General features: G+C 38.1%; 2 protein-coding genes across 2 annotated transcripts in view; both read left to right on the forward strand.

Annotated features, from left to right (window-relative positions):
- The first annotated feature begins 13,088 nt into the window (after positions 1-13,088).
- Positions 13,089-14,848, forward strand: UTP3 (UTP3 small subunit processome component). The gene has a single exon (XM_037829933.1). It carries the CDS (start codon positions 13,355-13,357, stop codon positions 14,798-14,800), a length of 1,446 nt encoding a protein of 481 aa, XP_037685861.1. The 5' UTR covers positions 13,089-13,354; the 3' UTR covers positions 14,801-14,848.
- A 7,803-nt stretch (positions 14,849-22,651) lies between these two features.
- RUFY3 (RUN and FYVE domain containing 3) overlaps positions 22,652-24,089 on the forward strand; it is a 121,960-nt gene continuing 120,522 nt past the window's right edge. The window contains 1 exon segment of the mRNA XM_037829934.1: positions 22,652-23,236. Within this exon segment, the coding sequence (XP_037685862.1) occupies positions 22,873-23,236 (364 nt within the window). The 5' untranslated portion in view covers positions 22,652-22,872.

Genomic DNA, 24,089 nt, shown 5'->3' on the forward strand with positions numbered 1-24,089 from the left:
CAGGTTCCAGGGAATAGGATGTGGACCTTTTTGAGGGGACATTATTCTGCCTACCATAGAGTCAGAAAAAGACTGTTTGTGGCAGAAAGAAAACACCAAGTACAAAGGCCCAAAATGGGAAAGAGCTTGGCCTGCACAGGACAAGGAGCAAGGAAGGTCACTGTGCATGTAGCAGAGTAAGGGGGAGAACCACAGTAGGTGACACTGTGCACTTAAGGGTAGCTTCTTTTCCATTTGAATCGTAGAAGTTTAGAATCTATTTTGAATTCTAGAATCAATCTTATTCAAAAGCTAAATGAGAGACATAAACCTCCTTCCAGTCTATTACACCTCTCCCTATACCAAATAGCCATTAATATTATTTTTCACATCTATGTGAAGAAACTTTTTCTGACTTTTTTTACACTAAAGTTTATGGTTCTTGCATGCAGAATTTCTTCAAATATTGATGTCCATCTATGCACAGTATATATAAAATTTACATTTCAATATTGGGAGACAAAAACTAAATTTAAAAAATTCAAAAAATGGGGAGGAAACTTCATCCCAAATTATTTTTAAAAATTAAGATAAACTAAAATCTGAATTATCTTTTTTTTTTCCAACAGCTTTCCACATAGACTTTCAGGGTAGTGTTTTGTGGTTAAATGTTTATAAGGAGAATTGCACCTGTGTTGTGGTCTGTTTTTAAATAAACTTGCACCTGCAGTGGCTTTTCATAGAAATGCTATTTGGGATACTACATGTTCCTTATTTGACCATTATGTAGAGCTCCTTCCCCTCACCACACTACCTTCTGGACAGTTCTAATTTACAAAGAGCCTATGTCTGAAAGTTCATTTGAAAAACAGTTTGTTTAGATTTCATGATAATTTTTCTAGAGATGCAATAATAAGCAAGGTTCCCAGGAAACCCCTTTAACAACAATAATATGCTCCTTTCAATTCATGAACACCAGTGGTCTGGTCCATCTCTTGCTTTAAGGAAACTTATAATCTATTTTTGAGAGGAGGTTTCTGCTCTAGTCAAATATGTCTGCTTTCCTTTTCCTGTATATGATTTGCTAATTCCTGTTTCTCAATTTTTTTATTCTATCATTTTCCTCACCATATACTACTTTTTCATTTCTGTCAATCCTTGTCAAAAATCCTAAAATCTTTAAAACTGATTCTAGCATGTCTTCCCTGCTTAAACATTCTGTTAACTCCTTTACTGTTTTTTCATTGCTAATAAATTCATCTTACATCGCTGTCTATCATTTCATATTGGTTAACATATTATTTTACATTTTTTATCACTTCTCATCATATGTGTTTAATTCATCCCCTGTACCAAATTAATGCTTCCTAGATGCAGAAAGGAGTCAATGAAGAACAGTACCAAATGGCCTGCAACAGGGTATGAGGAGATACCAAAAGGGGACTATAAAGACTCAGTTGGGAAAATGGGTGAGAAAATAAAATTTTTGTGATTCTAACTCTTTTCAGAGTTTGCACATCATATGTAGTACTGTACTAAGTGTGTTTTCCCTAATAAGCAAGGAGAAAGCATAAACCCTTAGTCAGTTGTTTTTTTAAATAGCTGACGGATTCTTTCAAGATAATCTTAGCAATTCTTTGGTACCCTCTCAGAGTTTCAAATAAATTCTGAGAGTTGTTTTGCCCCAAATGGTGTCTAATAATTGCTTATTTCCAAACTAACTTTGCAACATTATAAGTTATAAATGTATCTTATATCACATTAACTCATAAAAGCTCAAGAAACATAATACTTTACTCTGTAAAGACTACTCCTAACTAAGAAGAGATGCATTTATTCTATCTTCCTACTGAAAAAAGAACAGGGGCACTGGGGTCAGATTTCCTGGGATTTCTGCAAATTAACCTCTCTGTGCCTCAATTTCTTCATCTGTAAAACAGGAGATGATTTTAGTACATAATTCATAGGATTATTGACGATTAAATTAGTAAATGTAAAGTACCTAGAACATGGCTGCAAATATAAACACTAAGTTATTTTTAGCATTTACTATTATGTTTTTATACTGAGAAAAGATAGCAGGCAGAATAAAGGGCTCCCAAAAATGTCCGTGTTGTAATCCCTGGAATTCTTGAATACGTTATGTCACACGGCAAGGGGGGATTAAGGTTGCATGTGGAATTAAGGTTTCTAATCACTTGATTTTGATTATTTTGGATTATTGGGTGGGCCTAATGTAATCACAAGGGTCCATATAGTGAAAGAGGGAGGCAAGAGCATCATTTTCAGGGTCAAGCAGAGATTTGAAGATGCTATGCTGCTGGCTTTGAAGATGAAGGGGCACAAGTAAGAAATGCAGGCAGCCTCTAGAAACAGAGGGCTTGTAACCTACAGAAACATAAGATAATACATTTGTGTTGTTTTGTGGTAATTTGTGGTTTGTGGTAATTTGTTCCAGCAATAAGTTTGAGTTAATTTGTTTCAGCAGAAGTAGGAAACTAACAAGGCTATCTTTTGGGCCCATAATTTCTTCAAATAATTAGGGTAACCATATATTTTTAATTTACAACAATTTCTCTTTAAGACCCACTGAAATCAAAGTCCCATTACAGCAAATTTGTATATGTGGTGTTTGATTTGCTAAAGCTGATGAAATGCAATATACCAGAAATGGGTTGGCTTTTACAGCGCAGATTTATTAACTTACAATTTACCAATTTACAGTTCTTAGGCCATGAGACTGCACAACTCATGGCATCAACAGGATGACACCTGGACTCTCGAGACAGGCTGCTGGCATCCAGGACACCTATGTCACATGGGAAGGCACATAGCTGGTGTCAGCCGGTTCTTTTCTCCCAGGTTTTGTTGCTTGCAGCTTCTGGCTTTAGTGGCTTCCTCTCTGTTTCCTGTGGATCCTTCCTTACCATCTCCAGGGCTTTTTCTATGTGTCCTTGGTCCTTTTATAAAGGACTCCAGTAAGGACCAACCTTGAATGGGATGGATCACATCTCAATTGAAATAACCTAATCAAAACGTCCCATCTACAAAAGAACATGGCCTTCTGGGGTATACCACAGCTTCAAACTACCACATGTGGCCTGCGAGGCTAGTAATGCTGCTTACCTGGCACTTATTATTCTTCCACTGATTCTTTCTTTCAACAAATATCTTCTGGCATTTACTCTACAGAGCAGGGATACGAGTGAAAAAAGTTGGGTATGACCTTTGATCAGATGGATTTACAGTCTTGTGGGGAATGATGACACGTTTATAAGACAAGAAGTATAATACGCCATAGGAGCACAGGGCAGGAGGGGTCAAAGAGAGATGTCCAGAGGAGTAATATCTAAGCTGAGATTGAAAATGAGTAAAGTCAGGCATAGAAGGGATAAATGTGGTCTGAGTAGAGAAAAGAACATCACTGACAATTTGGAGTTGAGAGAAAACATGACTATTCAAAGAAATGAAAGTTCAGTATGGCAATATGAGGATAGAGACCATATATTTTGTATGTTTCAATATACCTACCCTAAAGCACATAATACAATGCTGTGTATTATGCAAATTAACATATTTTACATGGCTAATAAATTTGGCATTATTATATAATGTGGTTGTAGAGTAGTGATTTTGTATAGATAACTATGCAATGTTATACTTGCTTATTGAATATCTTCATCCAGTTCAGGTCTTTAGCACCAGGAAAAAAAGTCTTCAAATATAATATCAGAATATTATTAACGGTTTATATTTTTCAGAAGAAAAACACCCAAGTAAAGTGTTCACTGTTATTTTAAATATTGTATAATAGAACTAATAATTGTTGTAGTTCATAATCATAGTGTGAATAATGCAATGGCAATCAGTGTAGACAAAACTAAACTGAAAGGAAATAATTTACAGTGAATTAACAATTTTGTCTAAATCATAGAAGAAAACAAAGAATAAATCTGCCCAAGTTTAATCGATAAAGGACCAACATACCAATCTCTAAATAATATCCTCTATTTATGTTTATTTCCTACTCTGAACATACCTATGACATTCATGTTTTCCCAGGCACCAAAACAAAACTGAAAAGATGCAATATTCCTGATGCCCCCTTGTTCTATTTTTCTGTTATTATATTGCTTGAAATTGATACCATGTCTCAGAGAAATCTTATCTGTAAATTTGAGAGTCCAAGTTTTTTCGTAGACATTGAAGCAGAAATGCATGTTTCTCGGCCTTAAGACTAAGAAAGACTTGGGTTTAAATCACTAGTTATATAACCTTGGACAAATTACATTTCTGAGCCTCATCTGTGAAAAGAGAATAATGGCACCTTTCTTGTTGTGAGAATTAAATAAGATAATGTATTTAAACCACCTAGCACAATGCTTGACACGTAAGTACCTCTCAAAATATTAAATGTTATTAACAATAACAGGTAAAGAAAGTCCAAACAGGTTTTAAACTATCAGACATGATAAAAATGTGAGCCAAGTGTACATGGAGACTTTATTTGGAACTATTTCTTCCAGTATTTTTTCATGATTTAGTTTCATAAAGTAATTGCAGAGGCCTTAAACTTAAAAAGTTTAAATTACATATTTAATTGCATACAGCTCATTTATTGATGAAAGCCTTTTTAATTGGACACTTGGAAACAGAGAGTCCCATAACTGTAGTGACAGGCAAGCAGTATACCTTTTTGGCCTACTTCTGGTCTACTTAAGTAAAAAAAATCCAAAACCTGATTTTGATTGTTTGCTTTTAGTTAAATATCACATGTCCTCATGTTCCAACAGAATGTGGAAGACCTCCAGATCTCTCTAGTTCAGATTTTTCTCCTAAGCTTCAGCCCTATATAACCTACTATCTAGAAGACATCTAGACACTTGAACATCTTCAGAGACACCCCAAATGCAAAACATCCAAAAATTAGCTTCTGCTGTTCCCTGCCTTCTGCTAAACATTTTCCTCTGGAGTTTTCTTAGTGGAGGGTACCATTCTCCACTCAGTTGTCCAAGAAAACCTGGGAGTCATGGAAATTCCTCACCCATCATATTTAATCAGACACCAAACCATTTTAATATCACTTCCTAAGTAGCTCTCGAAACTGTCCACTTTTTATATCCTTACTCCAAGGACCCTACTTTAGGCACTAAAATTTATCACCATGATGGCAGTAAAGTAACAGCCTCACACCAGCTCCCTACCTGTAGTCTTGCTTCCTTCCCTCAATTCTCCAGTCTTTCCCTGTTTAAAATCTTCCATTGGCTCTTTTTTTTTTCAGCATAAAGTTAAATTATTTATTAATACCAAAAATAGATAAATCTTAATGGCACATTTGCAACAGTTTATTAAATTCTTAGGCTGTTTTTAATAAGTTCTAATACCTTATTGAAATCTAATGGAGCTAATACAAATCTCATTCTTTCATCAGCTATTTATCAGAAGCTACTATGTATAACTAATTTATTAGACATTATAAGAGTTGATGAATGATAAATGGTAATATATGGTGATTTATCTTGCAGAAAAGTTGAGGTACATAGATAGTCTTAACCCAATGAAGAAAATATTTAGAAGTCATAAGATAAGAAGAGTTAAAGGGCTAGCAGATATTAATGGAAGGACGCATATCAGAGAAGAGAGCCTGGAGAAGATATGATTTCAGCTGGGCCTTGAAGGACATGTAAGAATTGAGATGTGAGACAATGTAAGCAAGATCCAGAGAAAGAAATCTCAAAAAGATACTAAGAAAATGGGTATTTTAGTTTGGTCAGAATGTAGAATTCAAGGAGGGAAGTAGCAGGAAAGCAGTTATAAAAATAAGTTGGGCATTTGGAAATGGACAGAGGTGATGGTAGCACGTTATTGTGAGAACAATTAACAGTACTGAATGGAGTGTGAATGTAATGGAAACGGGAAGTTTAGAGTCATGTATGTCACCAGAAGGAAAGCTGGTGGTTAAAACATGGGAATGTATAATACAGTGCATCTTGTGGTGGACAATATCGTGATTAATTGTACAAATATAAAAAATAATAATTATTAAAAAAGTTCTTTCATGAACTAGAATAAATGTACAACACTATTACAAGGAGCTAATAATAGAGGGGTATATGGGGGAAAATGTACCTATTTGGTCCATTTTTAACAGTAACATATTACTGTTAACTATGGACTAAAATAATATAATAATATTTTAATATTCTTTCATCAACAGTAACAAATATACTACACCAACACTATGGGTCAATAATAGGGGGGTTAGGGGGCATGGGTGGATTTAGGTTTCTTTTTTATTTTTATTTCTTTTCTGGAGTAATGAAAATGTTCTAAAATTGGTCATGGGGTTGTGTGATGATATTGTGAGCCAGTGATTATATACTTTGGATGGTCTGTATGGTGTGTGAATATATCTCAAATAAACTGCATTAAAAAAAAATTAAGTTGGGACCAGTTAAGCAGACTCTGAATATTAGACTAAGAGATCAGAACTTTATTCTACAGAGAATGAGGAATAACCAAAGGAAAAAGTTTTATATAAGCAATGTTTCAAAAGATCTTTACTATCAAAAATATAATTATCATTTGATCAAATGTATCAACAGTCACTATATAAATAATTATATCTACAAGGTTCCTCATGACAAAGAAAAATAAAAAGGTATTAAAATAGTGTTTAGAAGATGATTACACAATTTCTAGTTGGATCAGAGTTTGGAAGGGAAAACAGAATCACAATTTCATTCGCATAACATCTTCATTTTGTACTTAAGGCTAAAAAATCAAATCATTTTTAATTAAAAGCTTAGAAAGGTTCATATGTTTATCCCATATTCCGATAAGAGTTATATATTTTACTTCCAAATCACTTTTAGGACTTTTGTTACTTTAAATAGATATAGACCTTATTTTCAAAAAGAAACTAGAGCACATTGAATGGCCTCAGAGTAAGTGGTTTCTGAAAGAAATGAAAGCAGATGTCAGCTATTCCATTTTTCTTTCTTATACCTAAAAATAATCTTTCTATATTTTTTGCTGTCTAAAATAGTGTAGGGAGTTTCTATTAAATCATCTAAATAAGTTGATAGCTCTTAACGCCAAGAATACATTTTCCCACTATTACTCATATTAAATTATTAAACTTACTATTATTATTTCTCTGAGCATAAAAAAAGCTATTTCTATTTGACATCTTCAGTATCCCAACCTATTCATAATACCTGGGATAAAAAGTAAATATGCATTCAACTATTCGTGTAAGTTCACAAAACCATATATTAAATATTTCATCTTTTTAAAGTTTATTACTTTTTAAAAACCTGTATTGATGACACACTAGCACAAAGACACATATTCATTGTTAATACCAATTCATTGTTAAAGGCTGCTGTTTAAAATGCTGACAACTGAGTATAGACACATATTTACCTGGACTGGCTACATCTTCCTTCCACATTCCTCAAAAAAAAATTATTATATAATCTAGTGTCTATTCTGGAAATCAGAACTCTTGGATTCTCAGTTTGAACTTGACTCTGGACTCATCTTTAATTTGAGAAAGACCCCATAGGAAAAAGTCATTGTCCACTAGACCAGCACAATTCAGAAGGAATGAAGTGATGCACATATACATAGGTATACTGTGTTTGCATATTAACAGTATCAACTTTGTGATCAGTTTTGTGCAACCAACCAAATGGTCTACACACAGCTATTCAGATGTAGTCACTTAAGTGGCATATATCAATAAACCAATTTGCCATTGTTTTTGATGTTTAAACATGACCAGCTAGAATTGATGTCCCTTGAACAGAAATTTCAGGAAAATGTTTAAAACTGGTATCAAGTTATATCAAGAGTTCACAGTTCCAGTTTGTTATTGTTCCAGCCCTTCATTCTCATCTATATGAGAACTGGCTGGACAAGCTGAAAAGGAGCTTTCAATAAACAAATTGAGGTATTATTAAATACTTTTTACCTGTATAACACCACCAAGTAATCTGGGTATTTATGAATAACATGATTTGGTCTCTATATTAAAAAAGTATACAGTCTAGTTGAAGAGATAAGATGTATATTATAATCTTCACTTCAAGTACAGACCTAGATTTAAAGTGACTATATGGACTGAGCCTTACTGGGAGGAGGGAGCATTGACTTAGTGGAGGGGAAGTAGTAAGTATAAAAGACATGTGTATGAAACATTATGGGAATGCAAAGGAAGTTCTTCTTTCTGTGTGAGAGGCATTTAAAATTAGTCTTAAAAGATAAAATGAGTTCCCTAGAAAGAGAAAGCATAGACGAAGCAATATGCAAGCAAGAGTACCATCTGCACAAATGCTATGTATTTTGGCCTGGCTACTTCAGATAATGGGAGTGAGAGTGTTAAGCGATGAAGTTCCAGATGTGTGCAGGGGTCAAGGCATGATGGACCTTATAAATAAACCATAAGGAATTAAGAAGTTCATTCTCTAGATGTTGGGAAGCAACTCAGTTCCTGACACATGATCATTATGGATCCATGCAAGCTTTCCTCTTATTCCCTCTAATCTACAAACCTTAACCCATTCCCCTCTCCTTTCCAGAGGCAACTGGTCTTTCATATTTAATAGGTATTACTTGGTTTGTATATGTTCCTACAAATACATCTTGTTGTACTGAACGTATGAGTTTTTAATTTATGTGAATGGCACTGCATTACATATTGCATTATACTTTTTATCTTTTCTCTCACCATAATGTTTCTTCAGATCTATTCATGTTGTTATGTGGATATATAATCTGCTGCTTCTACTTACTGCATATTTAAGATGACCATATAATTTGTCATCTAATTCAGGAGTACTGAGAGTAAAAAGGGGTGCTACTGATAATTAAATTTGGAATAACACCAAACAGGACTCTCCTGAACACACCAAGATGTACAGTCACCACATGCTCCCACATTCCATGCTGTTCATCCATCACATTTTATTGATCTTCTCTTCCAGGGATGGACAGGATTCCAAGTTGTCTCTAATTTCCTACCACCAAAAATAACTCTTCCAGCATTCTCATAAAGGTCCTATGATGAACCTGTGAGAATTTCTTCCGGATACATACCAAGGAGTAAAACTGTTGGGTCATAAATTATGCTTAATTTGCCTATATCAGAATGCTCTTAATTTGCCTATGTCCAGGATTATGCTTAATTTGCCTATACCAAATCGTTGCACTGACCTATACTCGCACTAATAATGGATGATGGTTTCCATGTTCTCACATACCCACCAGCACTTGGCATTATCCAACATTATCACGTTTGCATTTTAAAAACATCACTCTTGTTACAAAATGCAGATTGGCTTGAGGGAAAGTTGGGGAAGACCAGAGAGAAAGAAATGACTATTCAGGAGTCTTTTGCAATGGTCCAGGTGAGAATTTGCTAAAGCAGTGGGAATGAGGAAGACGGGATAGATTAAAATCCAAGTTTGTAGAAATGACAAGACTTGTCAGACAAAATAAAATCTACAATGATTTGTTGATTTCTGGCATAGATACTTTGTTTACTATGAAAAGATGAGCAAAGAAACAGAGGAGGGAATTGCAAAGCAATGTTTGGAGAATAAAGAGTAATAGAGCACTTGGATTAGAATGAAAGGTTTTAGTACAGGGGTAATGAAAGGTATGGGTGGAAAGACTGGGGAAAGACTATGGGAGGGCCATGTGTGTTGTGAAATGTATCTTGACAGTAACTGAGAACCACTGAAGGTTTGTGAACCAGGACATGGAGAGATGGAAATGGTATTCCAATAAAATATATCTGATTATGCTGGATCAAACACACCACAGAGACTGGAAATGAAAAATGCTATTACAGAATATCTGAAAGCCAGTAATGTACAGTCATTAGTTAAGGTACTGCATGGATTCTGGAGTCAGACTGTCTGGGCTCAAATCCAGTTCTGCTACTTACTAGTCTTATGACCTCAATTAAGTTCTCTGTGGCACTGTTTCCACATCTTGAAATCAGAGATTAATATAGTTCCTTCTTCATAGGGTTGAATGTGAAGAGCTTAAAACAGTGTCCTGGAACATAATAAATGTTCTCAGTGTTAGCTATTATTGTTGTTGCAGTAGTCTAGGAAGAGTAAGCCATCTAGTGGTAGAATATCTTAAACACCTCACAAGTCAAAAAGGAAGCATCCTAACATCACCGAGAGCATCATTCACAGTCCCCCACCTTCCATATTAAACCCCCAAATGGCTTAGAGTGACGCAAAAAAAAAAAAAAAAAGGCATTCTAAAAAAACCTGATGGCTCTCATTATGTTTAACTTACTAACTCCTGAGTCGGGCATAACAATAAGATAATAAAGATTAAGTTGATGATAAATTGTAGTTGCCACAAATATAATAGTTAAATGTCAAGTATTATTTAATATTTGTTCATTTTCTCTGCGGATTCAGTGTTTTTCTTTGTAATTGGCATAAAGCTATCAATCTATCTTTTCAGCAATATAAAGTTCCAAAAAAGAATTTTCCTTACCTATATGGTGAACAACTCTAAGATTAGGCTATGAAAGGGTATATGGGAGTTACTGGAATTGAAGAATTCCTTCTAAATTGTTCTGTTCTTCATCAAAAAGACCTCAGAATGTTAGAATACAAGATTCTCTGAAAATGCATCAGATATTACAACTCTATTTTGAACAGATAGGAAATGCAGTGTTTAGTATACACTAATTAAATAATTTTTGAGCAATGTGATTATTTGCATTTAAAAATATCTAAAATATTATTCTAACATATCTATAATAATATATACATATTGGTCCTGATGTATAAATTCTCAAATCACAATAAAATGAACAGAACAACTGGTATTTGTTTTATGTGCCTAAATAAGAACATTTATGTATAAAGAAAATTTAATACATTTAAAGCAAAGATATAATTACATTCTCAGTTTAGATGTAATATTCTTCTAGAAATATTCCCAGCGTAACAGTCCAGAAGTAATTTCTCACCCGTCTGATCTCTCACAGCACCAGGTTTATGCCACACACTGCCTTCTATTACAGTAATCTGTATGTGTGTCTTCTCTTTTCTGTCTGGTTATCAGTTCCTTGAAGGGCTAATTCACGTTTGGACTTACCACTGCATGCATCATTCTGCCATGAGAGTAAGCAGTCAATTTTGCTCAGTGAAGGACTCTACTGAAATTTACATTCAAAGTGAATTTCATACTTAGCATCAGAACCTAAGATTTGTCCACACTTTTTTTAATTCATTAAATTGTATTTTCTAAATATCTTGTGAAACTTTTAAAATGCTTAACGTTAAGCACTTTGAAAATATTTAGTTCAAATGTATCAATTTTCTAAAATTTTATATTATTTTTCTTAACCTAATGATGCTACACTTTCTGCAAAGAAATTGTGTCACCATTACTTTTAGCAAACTACCAAAAATTCAGCTTCCAATTCCTACATTTTGTCCTAATTCTATGAATCCATCATTTATAATGTTTGAAAACTCATACCTTGAATTCCTCTTCTGGAGCAGTCCTTTCATACTTCTACCAATAGTAATACTTCCAAAGACACGTTTTTCCCTTACTACTATCCTTCTGCTTCGCTTCCCTGTCATCCCCCAACTGCCTCAGATGCTTAAGCTGTGCTGCTGCTTGCCTTCACCCCCACAGCAAAATCAACTCATTCACCTCAGAGGCAAAGGGCTGACAACGGATAAATGTGAAAGCCTGGTGTGGGGTCCCTATCCTTGATTTCACTACCAGATTCGCTATTGTAATACCCCCAAATCTCTGTTTCCACAAGTATAAAATGAAAGTAGTTGGAATTTATGTTTCCTGAAATCCATTCCTGCTGAGGTTATCTCCCTTAGGGATGTATGCAGCCATACATATCACTAATTCACTCATTTTTATGTAGCACCTGAAATAGTTAATGAACTACTGTAATTTCAGTAGCTACTCATTTCATTAAACAAATACTAATTGAACGCTTACTGTGTGCCAGTGTGAGGTGCTTGAAATATCAATGATTGCAGAAAACCTATTAAGTGATATGGAAGAACTGAGGAAAAGACAACTTAGGGGGTTAAGGAAGACGTCAAAGAGGCGATCTGTTTCTTGAATACAGAAATTCCCCTACGTTGGGATGGAGTACTAAATCCTCTTTATGTATAACAGCAGCGGTGTTGAGTGTTTTCAGCTGCTGAAGGCTGGCTAACGCAGGACAGATGTGCGCAGGCATTCACAGTGCTTACCCCAATTTGACATTGCGTATGATTGCTTGATTAACGCGTCTCCTTCGCTAGATGCAAGTGCCAGGAGGGCAGGAAGAGTCTCTGTTTCACTCACCATTGTTCTCTTGGAGTCTTACACGCTACATATTTGGCGTTTAATAAATGCTTCAGAGTAAATGAATAAAGGATTTGCCCCTGAGATTAAAATGTGTCATTCACCAAACATCTTCAAGAAAGAAAGTCTTCCGCTAAGAGAAATCCAGTGTTTTCCCTCTTCTCAAGGAAGTCGACTCCTGCAGCCCACTCTCACCTTCACCCCTCGGGGACATCTAGGAATTACAAGTCCCGTGGAGTCACCGATCCCAGCCAGCAAGGAGATGGAGCTGAGCTAACAACCGCCCGAAAGCAGACGCCAGGATTCTCTCGGGTCCACCGCGCTGCCGCCGACTCAGGCCGTAAAGCTCGGAAACGTGATATTTGGAAGTTGTAGGGATGGGGAAGGGGGAAACAGAAAGAAAAACAATCTGATTAACTTTAAGACTAACAGGGAAGGAAATAAAACAAATCCAATAAACAGGGAAATCGTATGCCACAGCACACGGCTAACGAGCAGAAACGCCCAGTACATGCGCAGTACAGCTCACTGGACCACCCTCCCCCCCACCCCGAGCCTCTCCTCGGCGTAGAGATAGAGCGCCCTCTAACGGCGTCCGTAGCCTCGTTTCGCGGTTCGGTCACGATTCAGCCGCCCAAGTTCGCGATGGTAGAAACAGACATCTCAAGGAAGGGGTGTACGGAACGGAACTTCCTGCACGTATTGCTCCTACACGGAAAGTTTTTATTCACCGGAAGCAACTGAGGTTAAAGGGCATAGCGAAAAGGGAGGCGCCATTAACGTAACTAGTCCTATGAGACCGAACGGAAGTCCTTGTGCACAGGCCAGAGAGTATTTTGGGAGCCGGAAAGAGACGGAAACCTTCTAGCCGAGCCGACAGCCGAAAACTCACGTGGCTGGCGAGCGCCCTGCTGTTTAAAGCGGAGGGTTCTGGAGCGCGCGGTGTGAGCGTCAGGGTTAGAGGTATCCGAAACCCCTGCGTTGGTGTAGAACCTGAGACCGCGTGTGAGCCATGGTGGGGAGATCCCGGCGCCGCGGAGCGGCCAAATGGGCAGCAGTGCGAGCCAAAGCAGGACGCGCCCCGGCGGACGAAAATGAAGATGATTTAGAATTGCCGCCTTCGCCAGGAGACTCCAGCTACTACCAAGATCAGGTAGATGATTTCCATGAGGCACGGTCACGGGCCACGTTGGCTAAAGGCTGGAGCGAAGTAGAGAGTGGGGACGAGGAGAATGGTGATGAGGAGGAGGAGGTGCTAGGCCTAGACATTGCCGATGAGGATGAGGAGGATGAGGAGGATGATGAAGATGGAGCTAGTGCAGGGGATGAAGGTAGCGATGGTGATGATGATGGTGGTGGGAGCTCCGTGCAGAGCGAGACTGAGGCCTCTGTGGATCCCAGTTTGTCATGGGGTCAGAGGAAAAAACTTTACTATGACACGGACTATGGTTCCAAGTCCCGAGGCCGACGGAGTCAACAAGAGGTAGAGGAGGAGGAAAGAGAGGAGGAAGAGGAGGCACAGCTCATCCAGCAGCGCTTAGCGCAAGCCCTGCAAGAGGATGATTTTGGGGTCAGCTGGGTAGAGGCCTTTGCAAAACCGGCGCCTCGGGTGGATGAGGCCGAGACACGGGTCGTGAAAGATTTGGCGAAAGTTTCAGTGAAGGAGAAGCTGAAGATGCTGCGGAAGGAATCACCGGAGCTCTTGGAGTTGATAGACGACCTGAAAGTCAGGTTGACAGAGGTGAAGGACGAGCTGGAGCCGTTGCTACAGTTGGCAGAGCAGGGGATTATTCCACCCGGAAAAGGGAGCCAATACCTGAGGACCAAGTACAATTTGTACTTGAACTACTGCTCCAACATTACCTTTTATTTGATCCTGAAAGCTAGGAGAGTCCCTGCTCATGGACATCCTGTCATAGAAAGGCTTGTTACCTACAGAAATTTGATCAACAAGCTATCAATTGTGGATCAGAAACTGTCCTCTGAGATTCGTTATCTGCTCACACTTAAGGATGGTGCTGGGAAGAAAGAACTGAATCCAAAACCAAAATCTACCAAGGCCAAGCCAAAGTCTGCTTTACAGACTTCTGCTGTCTCTGCTGTTACAGAGCTTTCTGATGATTCTGATTTTGATGAAGCAACTGCGCTGGAATATTATAAAGAAGTAGAAGACAGGCAAAAGTTAAAGAGAAAGAAAGAAGAAAGCACTGAAGAACAAGCTCGTGAAGATCAAAATGCAAAGAGAGCCATTACCTATCAGATTGCTAAAAATAAAGGACTTACACCTAGGAGAAAGAAAATCGATCGCAATCCCAGAGTGAAACACCGGGAGAAGTTCAGAAGAGCTAAAATTCGCAGAAGAGGCCAGGTTCGTGAAGTTCGTAGAGAAGAACAGCGTTATAGTGGTGAATTATCTGGCATTCGAGCAGGAATTAAAAAGAGCATTAAGCTTAAGTAGTTTTTGCTTAGCTTAAGTGTTTTGGATCAATAAATATTTTAAAATAAGTGATTGTGTTAATGTATAATACTTAACCTTAGATTTTAAAAATTCTTAGCAGGGAAACTTGTTCTGCTTACAGCTCAATTTATGTGTCCTGTATATTAAGAAGGAGGGAAGTAATATAAAGCTACTTGGGGAAAGAGGTGGCATTGAAAAACTCTCCAATATTTTAGCAAGTAGTAAGGTAGAAAAATCCCACTGCTAGTTATGGGGTGGTAATTGAACTTAAAACACTTAAAACTTTAGACATAAGGTGAAGAGAATGCACCTTAGGTAATCATCCTATTTGTGAGATAGCCTGTAAAGTAGTTCTTTTCACTTACCTAACCATAATTCTTGGGCAGGATGGGCTTAATATTAACTTAAGAATTTTGTACATTTTGTATGTTGAAAGTTTAGGGATGAAGAACTTTGATTAAAAGATAAAGGAAAAGAGATGCCTTAATTACATCAATTGCATATATTTTCTAATAGTCTTTCATGTGATAAATAGGGTAAAATTTCATTTTCCCTTCTGTACTGGTGACTTCTGGTGGTTGCTATTGGTACATACATAGTCCATTTGCTGAAAATGTGGTATGATTACAACACTAGGTAAGTGGAAACTTCAAGTGATGATAAAGATACATTTTTTCCTTACAGTTACTTTGGTGTTTATAGTAGAGGGAGGATACTGAGATGGGGAACTTAGCAAATACTTAGGATAACTAGTATGATGCCAGGGAAGAAAATGAGTGAAAGAGAGCACAAAAGAAGTATGTACTTCTTGGTCACTGTTTATTCATTAAACTTTTACTATTTAGCTGCTGAAGATGCAGAGATGATCAGTGGTTAATATTTATCAAACACTTGCCATATACCAGTTGTGTGTCACCTCTATTTAATCCCTACAGTAACTTTGTGAGGTGTTCTCTTTCACAGGTGACTATGCTCCAGCACAGAGATGTTAACTTTTTAAAGGACACATGCTTGGTATTTGAACCCAAGCTGGTTTAAAATGAACATTCATTCTCAACCTCTGGGCTACAGATGCTTCCTCAGAGTAGCATACATGCCAAATTATTTTATCTTGTTTTCTTATAAATAAAAGTAGTAGTCTGGAAATAAAAGCTAACACCAAGTGCTTAATCAGGTACTTGTCTAAGCACTTTATCTTGTTAGTTCCTTATTCCTTACAATAACTCTATGGTAAATTCTATTATTACCCACACGGTAAAGATGAGGACACTGCGGCAAAAAAATACCTTTCCCAAGGTCAAACAGCTATTAAGTACTAGAGCCAGGATTTCAAACCAGCCTTTCTGTCTTCAAAGCCCTATCCTTTACTTCTGTTATAGTAGAAAAAGTATAGGTTTGGCAGTTAATTTGCCAGGGTGATTTTGAGTTAATTACCTGATCTCTTGAGTTTCATTTTCTTTACCTGTATGATGCTGCTGTTACAGCTACATTGAAGGTGCAACACAACAGTGATTAAGAGCAGAGTCTAGTTATATTACCTGAGTTCCTAACACAGTTCCATAACTTATAGCTGTTACTTTGGGCAATTTACCTATCTCTGTTCTTAGCTTTTTTTAGGTGAATTGTAGCTAATGTTTGTATAGTGATTCCTATTCATTACTGTAACAGAATAAAGTGAAGTTATATTTGTAAAAATGCTTGAGAAATTAATATCCTAAATTTGGCAGTGGGAATGAGGGGAGCATTGGTTGAGCACATGAAAAAATATGGACAAGCTGGGACAGGGCAAAATACAAGGAAATTAAGTTGGCGGTTGAAAGTAGTTGGTGTTCTGTGTCAAATCCCTGCCATATGTATAAGGTGATGAGGAAAAAAAAGTAAAAAGAAAAATCTTACATTTAGTAAATTGGAAAAAGTAAGCCTATTTTATATTCCTTCAGAGAGCTCACATTTTATAAATATTAATTCATTGTGTAGCTGGTACTATCCTATTTTATAAATAGAAAAAATAAAAGATAAAAGCTTTATCTGATGTGAGTTAATAGTAAAAGAACTAAGAAGTTCCTGGATTTAATATTTAAATCCTCCAAAATTTTGTATTTATTTAACAAACCTCTTAAAAGCACTGAGATGTGTTGGATACTGTACTACTTATGAATAATAAATTACTATTTATTTAGTATAATGATCATTTCTTATAGATTCCCTTTGAACTCTGAAGAACTTCATGGATAAGAGTTCCAATAAAGTAGATTACTGGTATCAGCCATCAATGCAAAGCTAGTTTTATGGCAGTATTTAGGCTACTGACAGTTATGGAAAATTAAAGTAGAAGAAAACATCATATAAGTGATCCAGTGACTCTCCCACTGACTCTCCCACTAGCTGGCTATTTTGACTATTCAATGTCTTAAGCCACAGTTTCTTATCTGTTAAACGAAAGAGTTAAGATAAATTCCTCTAATTTTTGTGTAGATATGAATTTTATTTGCTTATGGGACTCAAACTACTTATAAACCAAAGTTTTTGGCACACTGGAAAATTACTTTTTTGTAATCTTAAGGATAAAAACTAGCCTTAATTTTTTTTAGGCTTAAAAACTTTATTGAGGTACAACTGACATGCAATTAACTGCATGTATTTGAAGTGTACAATTTGAAAAGTTTTGACACACGTATTCCGCTGTGAAACCATCATGATAATCAAGATAATCAAAAAAAATCTTTGTTAGAGTTCCACGTAATAGCAGTGGGTTGGGTTTAGGGCCAGCCCAGCTTTACTTCCTAGTGTGGGTGGGAAGTGGAGTCAGGATGAAAGGACTAGTAAGAGCAGAAGCCTGAGGCTGAAAGCATCTGCCTCTAAGGCAGCAGGGAATGAAAAGGCCAGTCCAAGGAGGCCTGTCTTTAATAATTCGAATGACTTCACGTATCTGAGAAAACATTTGATATATATGAGAGGAATGGCTGCAGTGCTCATTTTTCCTTGTTGGGTGCATGAAGTAAAAGAGTTTTAAATTAATGTGTTAAAGTAACATTATTAAAATAATTAAGGAAATGTGAAAATCAGTGTAATTTACATCTCAGTGATCACAATGAACACATACCACTGTTTGAATAGTAGATGGTCCCAAAAAACAGGTAGGATTCAACTAGAATTGCAAAGTGGTTTCAGCTATTCATTTTTGAAAACAAAACAAAAAAATGTTTAAATTTGCTTCATAGTGAAGCTTTACATGACAGTATTAAGAACAAATATTTGTTAAACCACAAAACAAAAACCCTGAAGGAAAGTAATCATAACTGGTAAAAATGTTCTGCCTAAAAAGGCAATATAGGATAATGATTAGTAGCTTGGCTTCTGGAGCCAGATTAAGTTCAAATCCCACTTCTACCACTTACCAAGTGTCTGTGATCTACTTATGTTATAACCTCTCTGTATTCCAGTTTCCTCACATATTTTACTTATCACTTCAATGGGTTTTTGGAATCCCTGAAACCAAGAGTCCATAGACCTCTATTAGGAAACCCTATACTACCTTTTAACCCTAGGCATTGCCTAATGTGACTTGTGTTAACATATATTAGGAAATTATTTTACCAGGTCGGGGAGAGGATTATTATTCAAAGTAAACAAATGACTGAGCAGTACTGAAGAACTGTATTAGCATGTAAGATTTTTTAAATATTTACTGAATGAGCTGTTTTGGACATACTTAAGATTTTTAATCACACCATACCTAAACATACATAAAACAGAAAACATGCAAAACAAAATTTTTCCTAAAACTTCATATTCAGTTCAACTTCTCTGAATCACTTCTCTTCAGGGCCCCTGATTGTCCACAGAATCAAAGAATTTTGGCGAGATCTTAAAAGGAGGAAAGGAGTGAACAAGGGGGTAGAGTACTACTAGAGGCATAAATCTGTTGTGTGTTGTAAATAGTAGAGACCCAGAGATGTCAACTTTGGGAATAAAATCAGAAAATGTAAGCATTTCTTAATTAATTTAGCCAATATTTATTAAAAGACAAATTATTAAAATATATTCCTTACTTTTGAACTTGGGATAGAAACATTAAAATTGCAGCAATAAACCGCTTAAATAATTAGGATGCTATGGGACCTCAGAATGTAGCTCTTGTGTAGAAAGGACAGAAAAGGTCTCAAAGAAGATGAGTAGAATCTTGGGTAAAAGGGATGGGAACAGCAAGGTGAAGAAGGCCAAAAAAGTTTATCCAAAGGCAACAAGGTTATCAAGGTTTTAGGAGAAGTACTTCTGGGCTGTGGGTGGGAGTGAGGGGTGGTAGGAAGATGATGTTGGAAAGGTAGGGATGGGTTCTGGGTAGTTAAGGAATTCAGATTTTATCCCAGACATGGAGAAGCCAAAGTTTTTATGGAATGCCTGATACAATCAGTTAACCTTTCAGAAAAGTAAACTACTTTACAGTTCTAGCTGCTATAGAGCAATTGAATTGGAATGGGTTAAAACCAAAGGCAGTGAAACCAGCTAGGAGTCCTTCACAATAATATAGGCAAGAAAAGATGAAGGTTAAAATTAAAGCAGACATTGCTTGCTGATACATCCTCAATCAGAAGACCAGGCTTCTGTCAGAGGTGTCTATGCTTTTTAAAGAACAAGTTATTGTATTTTTTTGTGTGTTTTATTGTTCAATAGTAATCTTCTAATCCTTATTTCGTTCTTTCCTCTTTGATTCTTTAATAACTTCTGACATTGAAGATTGACTTCAATTTTTATTTTATTACACTATTATATTACTGTACTATGTTATTTAAGGCCATGAATATACCTATGAATAAAACTGGTCATGTCACATCAAAAAAAAATTAGAGCAGATGGGACAAATTAAGTGACAGGTTTGAGAGACGTTTAGGAAGTACAATGCAATAATCTGAAGAAGAGAGCATGAGAATTGAGACAAACTGCGAGTAAAGTCATAGAAGCTAAGTTAAAGCAAACAGCCAAATACCTTCAGCAATACTATTAAAATATTAAACACTAAACACACACACACACACAAAAATTATAATAAGCTCCTCTAGGGTAGGTATTTTGAATTCTTCCCAACAGTATACCCAAGGAACACAACTTTGCTGATAGATCTTCATTTATAATAAGATACAATTACAAAATAAACTATTAATCAAAATAACCCTTCAACATGTTTTATTTTCTATTATAAAAATAACATTTGTTATAGACAATTTGCAAATACAGAAAAGTAGAAAAATGGAAAACTATATCCATATTTTTTACACGCAAAGAAAACTATTAATGATTTGACTTAGACTAAATATATTGCTTATATTTTGAATATCTAAAATAAACATGGAGAGGAGGTATAAATTGACTAAATATTTTGGTAATTAATGGTTTGGAAAAATAAGTCATCATTAACAATAGTCATCAAAACCTAGTAATTCAGAAGTGAAAAATAGTGGATTCTTAAGAGGGCTTTCACACTGAAGCATTATATTAACTAATATAATTTTCTGCATTTATTAAAATCAGAAGTTTAACATTAAGTATTAAGAAACTGAGGGTCTAGTTTTCAAATAACTTTTCCTAAGTACCACAGATTGTAAACCAAAGGGCACAAAAAAACCATTACTTTAGAATCACAACGAACATATGTACAATACTGGAAAACAATAACTAAAGTGTTATCTTTCTCTGATCACAGACCCAAGAAGCCTATGCTAAAAGTACATTATCATCCATGACATTGACCTCTAAAAGTTTTGCAATGTATTTAAGTATCCATCCTTAAGATCACCAAATGGTTTCAAAAATGCAAGTGTGGATAACAAAAATAAAATGAAGATAAAGTTAAAAAGCATCAATTGTTTTATTTCACAAGAAAATTAATGGATCTTGATTCTTAATTATAGTAGCTGAGATTTTGTCACTTTAAAACAGTATAAGAAAATATTCTGTGCATTTTTAAAAAGAAGCAACGTGTTTAGGCTTGTTTTTATAATCTTGGCTTCTGTAAAGGTATGTAGCAGCTGAATCAGCCCTTTATGTCACTAGAGTTTACGCACAACTTTGAATACTTTATTGATTCAAAAGCTAAAAGCATAAAAACCTAAGAACTTAGAGTATCATCCACCTTTAAAGAAAAAACTCATAAAAAGCCTTGCCTGTAAGTTTTAAAGGAGTTATATTTCAGGTGATTTTCTGTATTCATTATACTTCTTAAGGACAAAAAACATAAATAGAATTGTTTTAAAGATATAATAATTCTTAGAGATTTCTACATGCAAAACAAAAGACTCACGTAAGGACAGGTGTTACATGATTCATCTGGAATTTTTAGTTTTTCTCTTCAAGGTACTGTACCGTTTGCTATTCCTAAAAGACAAACATGTTTTTTACCAACACCCTCACCCTCACCAAGACAGAACCAAAAGAACTCAATAAACCTCCAGAATGCTGAAGATATGAGGAAAAAGCTTCCCCCAATTAAGTTTTTTTTTTAATTTTAAGTTATACACTAGCCGTTTCGCCAAAATAATAAAATAGCTAATAATAATGAAGAATTTAAATCTATGCTAGGCCCTTTTTAAAAAGCTTCACTTATATTTCTTACTTAACCCTCACATTATCTCTCTAATAAATGATGTGATTTTCATTTTATGGAAGAGGAAACAAGGCTCAGACAACTCAAGCAGTAGGGCTACAATCAACAAGTGAAATTTTAGAAACTGAAAAGCTACTAATGCTTGAAGTTGGCTTCTTTAAACATCTATTCTAATACTTTTGTTTAAAAGATTTGGTGAAAGTATTATAAGTGTCATGGTAATTTCTGGTAGTGATTTCAAGAGAGATTTATGGAGAATAAGAACAATAAAAAAGGTTTTATTTTCCTTTCAGAGAAGTATAATTTCCTTTACAGAGGGAAAGACCTAACAGAGAAAGAGGGAAAAGCAGGTGGGCAAAATGATACCAAGCACAACAGTGATTTTTAATTATAAGTCAACATGGATTCCATGCCAGCATTTTGCAACACGAACACAATGGTAATACTCTAGGAAGAACAGGAATACGCTAAGAGAAACCAGGGCAAAGAATAACGATAGTAACTGGAAATTGTCCTTACTAAACAAAAAGAATGTTTACTTAAAGGGAATTTTTATCGATTAAAATGTAATCGTTGATAAAAATATTCGAAATAGCAACAGTAGCCAAATACTAGCGAGACACAGGCATTATGAAAATGAAAACTCTCGACCTGTAATAGACCCCCTCATATAAATAACTAAGCTGTTTGGCTTAAGATGCACTCAAGCATACCCAGAGTACTAGAAAACCAGGGAGTTAAAATACAAGATTTCAATTCAACGCACATACGACAGGGAACAAAAGAGGTGGTGGAAGGGAGATCACCTGAGGTTTCGCACATATAAAGCTTATGAATCAAAATCAACGGTTTAAGTTCCAGGCGAAAGGCAAATTATACAGTTTAGTACCCGGGGTGTGGGTGTGGGTTCCTCTTTAAAATTAGCTTTCGCCTCTTCAGCAACCCGGATCTTGGTGCCTTGGTGCTACGGATGAAGTTAGGCGGTTACACACAAAAACACCGCTAGATACTTCACCAGGTCTACCACCTTTCAAGCACCACGAGGGCAAACAGATCTGACCGCTTAAGAGGGCCGTGCCGGGGGCGGGTAAGGACCAGGCACCCGACACCGTCTCCTCCCCCAGTGCCGGGAGGATGATCGGCCCTGCGGGAGGGAAACGGAAGGTAGGGAAGAGGGAAGAGGAGGACGCTGCTCGCTAGGGGAGCCCGGTGGCAGGCTGGGGGCTGGGGCGGGAGGGGCTGTCAAGAGGAGGCGGTCGGTAAGGAGGCCGCCCGTCGGGCGGGGCCTGTCCTCCAGCTGGCTCGGACCCCGGCGGGGCGGGCTGTGGGCCGAGTGGTGGAACCCAGGCGCCGGCCGCGGCCGAAGAGGAAGGTGGCGGCGCTGACGGGACAGGGCGGCGGCTTCTCGCTCTGATCCTTGGCTCCCCTGCCCAGGCCCGGGCGCGAGTAGGAGGCGAAGGAAGGACCAAGCATGGCTGAGACCCCACCGTCGCCCACAGCTGGCGCGGAAAGTTGCAACGAGGAGCCTGTGAGGGGCGCGGAGCGGCGGCCGAGAGAGCCACGCCGCCCTCCAGCTGGGGGCGCGGACCCAAAGGGCGAGGCGGGGCCGCCGCTCTCTTCCCCCGCCGGGCAGTCTGAGCCGGGCTCGCCGGTGGCCGCCCCCTTCTTCCTGCTCTACCCGGGCGATGGAGGTACCGGCTTCGCAGCGCGCCCGCCGCCGCAGCAACAACGCGTCTGGAGAACCCCGCCGTCACCGGGTTCCCCACTGCCGTTCCTGCTGCTGAGCTACCCAACTGGCGGCGGCGGCGGCGGAGGCGGCAACAGCACCAAGCACAGTGAGTGCGGCGTGGGACTGGGAATGCCGACCGGGAAGAGGGATTCGGCCCGGGGAGGGCCGGCCCGGCCCCCGAGGAGCTCCGCCTCCCACTGGGTCTCAGGGGTCCGTCGCCCCACCGGGAAGCGGTGGGCAAGGGGCCGGCCCACCGGTAGCGTCTGTTAGGGGCGCCGGGGTGGAGGTCGCAGGGGGCAGCCGCCGTCCGGGCGCGGGATTAATTACCTCGGAGTCACCTCAGGCCGCGGACTCCGCGGGGCCTGGCATCCCCACCCCTGACGGGCGGGGCGCTGGTCTTCTCCAGCTTCCCACGTGCTCGGCGGGGGCGATTGGCTGCCCGCCCGCCGCCACCCGGGTCCGGGGCTGGGAGGCTTTCCCGCTGGAGTCCAAGAGGGGGCGGCACCCTGAGACCCTGCAGCTCCGCTGACCCGCCTGCTGCGGGCTCCCGGCGCCGCGGTAGGCAAGTAGGTGTGGCTGCTATGCAGCTGCCCCGGCGGCCTCGGTTGTACTACTTGTTTTTTTTCTGTGGGTTCACTCCGTACCCGTAAATATTCATCTCCCGAAATAGGAAGAGAAATCGGGAAAGGTGCGCGACCTGACGAGAAGGGAGTATGTGGCTTTGGAGGAACACCTCCCCAGGATTATATCGTTTGTCAGGAAGAGGCCTCTCTTTTAAAACCACTGTCACGGGAGCCCTCTGAATGCTTCGGACTCCACTCGGTGCTGTATCAGTCAACAGATGTTGATTACTACTTGCAGTGAGCGGGGCCCTAGACTTAGGCAATGTGTATAAGAAGAAAACTCTTGGGGAGTGTTATATCTGGTTTAAAAGACAAGACCTTATACTGTGAAATGTA

Source organism: Choloepus didactylus, chromosome 3 (assembly GCF_015220235.1).
Source record: "Choloepus didactylus isolate mChoDid1 chromosome 3, mChoDid1.pri, whole genome shotgun sequence".
NCBI classification, from domain to species: Eukaryota; Metazoa; Chordata; class Mammalia; order Pilosa; family Megalonychidae; genus Choloepus; species Choloepus didactylus.

Excerpts from the sequence above, each read along its gene's own strand:
- UTP3 (XM_037829933.1), top strand. The coding sequence starts at position 13,355 with ATGGTGGGGAGATCCCGGCGCCGCGGAGCGGCCAAATGGGCAGCAGTG.